We start from the raw sequence: 6,390 nt of genomic DNA on the forward strand, positions 1-6,390 counted from the left end.
CCTCCGTCTGGCTCTCCTGCGCAGCCACCGCCGCGCCACGTGCGCGATCGTTCCTGGAGCGCACGCTCGGTGCTTCCTCAACAATTTTTGTAACTTTCCCCCCCATCTTCCTTTCCCCAAAACTCCTACTTTTTGCATTAGGGTAAAAAAAAAAAGTGTCTCAAGTGTCCACGGATTGCCACCTCCCAATTTTCCTTCCTTCCCCGCCCCACTTTTTTTGTTTGTTTGTGTTTTAAGCGGCGACAACATTGTTTCGTGTTATTCTGCTTTACGATCGATAGCTTCCTTTGCTTGGTTGGGGCGGCAGCGGAGCGGCGGAGTGGCGTGGACCTCATGTAGAAATGACAACAATGGAAGGGGCCAGCGGGTCGAGTTTTGGAATAGACACGATTTTGTCCAGTGCCAGTTCGGGCAGCCCCGGCATGATGAATGGAGATTTCCGCCCGCTCGGCGAGGCCAGGACCGCGGATTTTAGGAGTCAGGCCACTCCGTCTCCCTGTTCGGAGATTGATACTGTAGGAACGGCGCCTTCCTCTCCTATCTCGGTCGCCATGGAGCCCCCGGAACCGCATGTGATAGCGGACGGCCCCCAGCATCACCACCACCTCCACCACAGCCAACAGCCGCCGCCGCCAGCCGCGGCCCCCACGCAAAGTTTGCAGCCTTCGCCGCAACCGCCGCCGCCGCAGCCACCCGCCCAGCAGCTGGGCTCGGCCGCCTCGGTCCCCAGGACTTCCACCTCTTCTTTTTTAATTAAGGACATCTTGGGCGACAGCAAACCTCTGGCGGCGTGTGCACCGTACAGCACCAGCGTCTCCTCTCCCCACCACACCCCGAAGCAGGAGAGCAACGCAGCACACGAGAGCTTCAGGCCAAAGCTCGAGCAGGAGGACAGCAAAACCAAACTCGACAAGCGGGAAGAGTCCCAGAGCGACATCAAATGCCACGGTGAGTCGCGCCGCCTTGGCTCCCTCAGCCGTCTAGCTTCTCCTCCTCTTGCTTCCCTGTCTCCCCTCCTGTCTCCCGCGAATCTCTGCTGGGATTCGAAGGCGATTCTCAGCTTCTAAGGCGATAGCGCCACGGTCAAAAACTGCAAGCGGGAGGGAGGCCTGGGCGTGCGATTTGGAGACTCGTCCCAAGTTCTGATTATTGTTACATTTCTACCTCCCAACCCTCACCGCCATCCAGCTCCTTTCTTTGTTTTACTTCATTTTAATTTATTAGGAAGGGGGCAGAGGCGGAGGGTATCTGACGGTAAATACTTTAGTGTTTCATATCGCCTAGGGGTGTGATCACAACGTGGTGCTTATTATTTAATGCAAATCATTCCATTCTTCCTACACACCGTATTTTCTGAACACTGGAACGGGAATTATCAGATACAGCGAAGGGAAAAATTCCGAAGCGATTAACAGGGAAACTTTTTTAAAAAAATTATTAGATCGTGATTAATATAGGGAAGGCCACACGGTAAAAAATTATAGAGTTCCAATTAAAAAAAAATAATCTTCCTACCCCATGGTGCTAACTGAATATCTGTATTTCAGTAAGAGTTTTGGCCCCTTACAAGTAAATTGGGAGGTAGCATTTATGAAAGTAAAATTTTATGGAATTGGATATCTATTTTTGTAAAATCAAAAGATGGCAATGGAATTGTCCTTCAACTCCCTTTTCCCACCTTGTCCCCAGAGAATTTCATAAGTGTTCTGGTCTTTGCATAGCAAAAGAGTTTTAACATATGAGGAGAGTTCTCTTTTTTCCCTTTACTGATAAGCTTATTATTATTATTAATCTTTGTCCTCTCTGGGAAAGGTGTGTGCCGACTGTCTGGAAGGTAGGATATTGCCTCTTCATTTTACTATTGTATCATTAGCATAATAGTGCCCAAAACAGATGTACAGTCTGGTCTGGCGATTTTTTGTGCACCAACCTCCCCAGTGGGTCAATTAGAGAGATTATGGTTCTTCCTGCAGGGAAGATCAAGGAGCGCAGCAAAAACGGGTACAAACAGAGGGATTGACATATCGATTTCCCAGCATTTCAGTAAAAAACCAAAGTTGACAAATAGAATCCGGAAATCTCTGGGCTGTCACCTGGATGGGCTCAGTGATTTTGAGCTGAACGCAGTGTCTGGGAGACATTCTTTCTGAAGCTTTAAGAGACCTGATGCAAGCAGCTGCAGAGAGCTTGATCCAACATTTCCCAAGTGCATCTGAAAAAAGGAAAACAAACGCCTATAACTTTTAGTAAACAGGAGAAGTAAAATGAAAAAAGTGCCCCCTTCTCAAAAATAAAAAAAAAGTTGAAAGACCTTTTAAAAACTAACACATAAGAAAATATGAAGTCAGGGTGAAAACAGTAATGGGAAGGGACAGGGTCTCCCCCCAGTCAAGGAAACAATTAAGAAAAGGACCCTTTATCATAAAGTATTTTTGTTTTCATTTTCATTTCCAAAGACGGGAAGATCCAGCACTCTTTTGGAACCCTCTTAGGAGCTCTGCACAAGGCTCCACACTCCCTAGTCAGCAGTTGGTCCTCTTCCTCCATACTGGCTAAGGTCCAAGTATGTTTATAAGGAAGGTGACAGAGTATAGTTCCCCCACCCCCAGACCAGCAGCTGGCTTGGGAATGTGGAAGTGTGTGCCAGGAGGATACTCCATCCTTCCCCATTCCAGGCTACCTTACGGCCGTGTCTGGGTTTCTATGTAGGAACAAAGGAGGAAGGAGACCGGGAGATTACGAGTAGCCGAGAGAGTCCCCCTGTGAGAGCCAAAAAACCTCGCAAAGCCAGGACGGCTTTCTCCGACCACCAACTCAATCAACTGGAGCGTAGCTTTGAGCGACAGAAGTACCTGAGTGTGCAGGACCGCATGGACCTGGCAGCTGCGCTCAATCTCACTGACACCCAGGTCAAGACCTGGTACCAGAACCGCAGGTAAGGGAGGCTATGTGGGAGAGCAAAGGCGTCTGGCCATCCAGGTCAAGATTACTACACCAATCTTCTTCCCTCCTGGCCTCGGAGACACTAAGGACGCAGAGGGCCCTGAGCTGGCAGTCGGGGGCTTTCTGGCTGGAGGAGGGATTAGCCACACCTCCAAGGTGAAAGGGATCGTTGGGTAGCTGGAGTTTGGAGAATTTTGCACTTCTAAGTGTCCTTAACATATGCTAGTTTCTCCCTCAAACCTGAGTGGCTGAAATTTACCCCATTTTGCCCCCAAATCAATCAAGCCACACCTTTTCAAACTGAGACATCGGTGTAGGAAACACTCAGGCCCACAAAACCTGTGCATTGCACCATTTTGGGCCTGCCCCAGGATGGTTCCAAATATCTATAGCCGGTCACACAGTCTGGCTGTATCCATCCTGGAAGAGCTGACCCACTGGCCTCAGCTTAAAAGTCCTTGCTTTTCCTGTGAGGCAGTTGGGAGAGGTAGAGTTGGCAGCCGGTCAGGCATCTAGACTGAGGGTCTGTCCCCTATTCTGGCCACCTCAGAGCCCTCCAGGAACCACGGCTTCCCTTGAAAGGAAATTAGGAAAGGGGCTGGCAGTACTTGTAGGCCCCTGAACTGCAGTGTGAACCCAACCAACCCAACCTGTGCAGTCTGGGGCCGAGGTTATGCCGAGTTTCCAAGCCTGACGGTTGTCTCCCTTGTCTCGATTTTCTCTCCCCCTCCTTTTCTCTCATTTGTGTTCTAATCGTCCATAAGTGTGGTTGGAAATGCCCATCCAGTTGTCATCTTTACCATAATTTTCTGTCTCATTACATACGGTTTCAGCCACCCTAATTCTGTCGGAAAACATTAGTGTCATTTGTAGCCAATTTAAAATGGGCGACATGTTTATTAATTTGGCTGGAGCTGCCGGGTATGGAGGGCCCACCAGCCCTGCGTTCCGAAGGAGGCATCTGAGCAGAGGCCTGCTGCCTCTTCTTCTAGTGGGGTGCGGTGGGGGAGGGAGGGGACCGAGAAGAGCTGATCACAGGTTTTAATTGTTACTCTCTCTCAGAGGAGAAAAGATCCTGAAATGCATTTTTCCCCTCCTGGAATGGCCCCGAGGTACTGTCCCCATGGGAGAGTCCTCCCTCAAACGAATTCCGTTTTGAAACCCTTGTCACCTTCCTGGCTCATAACCCGCCCCCCCAACACCTGCCGTAAGGTCCTGTCAGGCTGGTGAGAGAGATGTGTCTCCACAGCCCTGGGGACCAAGAGGGCCAGGGGTCCAAGGCTCAGGAGTCTCTGTGTCCCTTTGTTTACGGTTTCTTCTCACTCAGCCTGGAGGAAAGGGGGAGGGGCAGAGAGCAGACACTCTGGGATTGCTGGGCAGCCACTTGGGGAAGGAAATTAGAGGAGGAGGGAGAAGACTGCCTATAGAAAGAGTAGTCTCCGTTGGCCTCCAGGAAAGTTTCAGGCAGTAGCCAAACAATAAGGGGGGGGCAACGTCAGAGGAAAAAGTCAGGAAAAGGTAGCAAAGATTGGAGAATTTTATTTATGAATGTCTCAGACATTGATGGCATCGTTTGGGAAACTGACTTGGATTTGGGTGATTCTGGGAGGGAGAGGGTGGGATAGGGGGCAAGGAGTGTGCTTCATTCCTGGTTCTCAGCGCTCTCTAAGTCTTCCTGTGCTCCCCGAGGAGGAGAAGGCAGGTGAGGGGGGAGAACGGGCCTTGGTGCCTGGGCACTGCCCACAGCTGCAGGGTGCACGCACGCCTGCTTTTATTTCAGGACCAAGTGGAAGCGGCAGACTGCGGTGGGCCTGGAGCTGCTGGCCGAGGCAGGGAATTACTCGGCACTGCAGAGGATGTTTCCGTCGCCTTATTTCTACCACCCAAGCTTGCTGGGCAGCATGGACAGTACTACCGCCGCGGCGGCCGCCGCCGCCATGTACAGCAGCATGTACCGGACTCCTCCTGCACCCCATCCCCAGCTGCAGCGGCCCCTGGTGCCCCGAGTGCTCATCCACGGCCTGGGGCCTGGGGGACAGCCGGCCCTCAATCCCCTGTCCAACCCCATCCCAGGCACCCCGCATCCCCGGTGAAGAGCAAGTCACTGTCCCTCCCTGTCCCCTCCCCGACCCGGACAGCTGCCCCTCCTCTCCCGGCACCAGGCTGTCCGGCCTCCCTTGCAGCCAACCGGGAAGCAAAGAAGTAAGAGAGGAAGACACTCACCAGCGGGTGGAGGGGGGGCCCAAAGAGGAGCCAGCCCTCCACTCTCCATCTCCCCACCCCCAGAGACAGGGCTGGAAAGCTCCCGCACAGGAGTGTGACTGGCGAAAACGCCGACTCCACACAAAGTGCGACCAGTAAGTGAAAACATCAACAAAAACAAAACCTCAAGTTCTTTTTAAAAAATGACTTTAGGGACAGGCAGGAGGGAGGGAGGGGGGTGGGGTAAGGAGGGAAGAAAGAAGGGCACGGAGAGGAAACCACACAGGCAGAGAGAATTGTAGATGAACAGCCTCAAATTCCGAGGCAGAGGGCGTTGCCGTGGACATTCCGACTGCCCCAGAGAAAAGAGGAGGGTAACTGAGAACTTTGCACTGATTTCTCATGACCTTTTTTCTTTTGGAAAAGTGGCATGCTCCATAATATGAAAAAAAATGTACATTGGAAAGACTGAGTGATAAGTGATATATCATATTTATTATATGTTGTCCAAAAAAGTCACTTATATACATTAGTAAAACATGATTTTTCTTTTCATGTCTTTTTGATTCAGTAAAATAAATGCTTAGACAAAAATATAGATTTTTTTGTGATTGAAAATTACAGAAATAAAGTTTATCTTTTTTTAACAAGCGATGAAATCCAAGGGAGCTGATTTTACTGAAGCAGAATGTACTATGATGAAGTGTGTCACTTGGTTTAGGAAAACAAAATCCCTTCCGGAATATTAGGAATTTACAAAATCTGTAAAGATGTTGGGCTGACTTGTATAAACACAGCTCCATTTTTCACGGTGGCCTCTTCCGAGCCGTTATTCGATATGTGTGAACTTCTTTCTTTTTAAGTGGATGATTTCAGAGCAGTTCGTGAGGCGCTTGTCGGCTGTTGGTGCTTGCCAAGTAGGCGTCCAACTTTCCCTGCTGTCCCGGCCTGCCTGACAGCCCCAGCCGAACCGGGTCTGTCCACCCCTCCTCCTTCTTCTAGGGCTCCTCCTGGGGCGATGAGGGTCCAGAGCGCTGGGCAGCGGAGACGCCGGCAGGGGCTGGGCTGCGGGCGGGCGGGCGGACATGCGGGCCTCGCAGCTGTTCTGCAGCCCACGGCCGGGCGCCCGCGCGGCAGGACAGCCTGCAAGCAGGAGGCTGCAGGGCGCGCAATTAGGGCGCCCGGGGGGTCTCGAGAGGCCTAGCTAACAAACCCTGGTTGTGCTTTGATCCTGGTCTTCTCATT

At 51.3% G+C, this 6,390-nt stretch overlaps 1 protein-coding gene across 1 annotated transcript; it reads left to right on the forward strand.

Annotated features, from left to right (window-relative positions):
- Positions 1-6: 6 nt before the first annotated feature.
- BARHL2 (BarH like homeobox 2) lies at positions 7-5,795 on the forward strand. Its single transcript, XM_030869329.2, has 3 exons — positions 7-948; positions 2,710-2,935; positions 4,724-5,795. The coding sequence occupies exons 1-3, from the start codon at positions 342-344 to the stop codon at positions 5,034-5,036; spliced, it is 1,146 nt and encodes a 381-aa protein (XP_030725189.1). The 5' UTR covers positions 7-341; the 3' UTR covers positions 5,037-5,795.
- Positions 5,796-6,390: the final 595 nt, after the last annotated feature.

Source organism: Globicephala melas, chromosome 1 (genome assembly GCF_963455315.2).
Source record: "Globicephala melas chromosome 1, mGloMel1.2, whole genome shotgun sequence".
NCBI lineage: Eukaryota > Metazoa > Chordata > Mammalia > Artiodactyla > Delphinidae > Globicephala > Globicephala melas.

Bases quoted from the DNA above. Each gene is read 5' to 3' on its own strand.
- BARHL2 (XM_030869329.2), top strand. From the start codon at position 342: ATGACAACAATGGAAGGGGCCAGCGGGTCGAGTTTTGGAATAGACACG. The intron at 949-2,709 runs GTGAGTCGCGCC...GTTTCTATGTAG, and splicing joins GAGCGACATCAAATGCCACG to GAACAAAGGAGGAAGGAGAC. The intron at 2,936-4,723 runs GTAAGGGAGGCT...CTTTTATTTCAG, and splicing joins ACCTGGTACCAGAACCGCAG to GACCAAGTGGAAGCGGCAGA.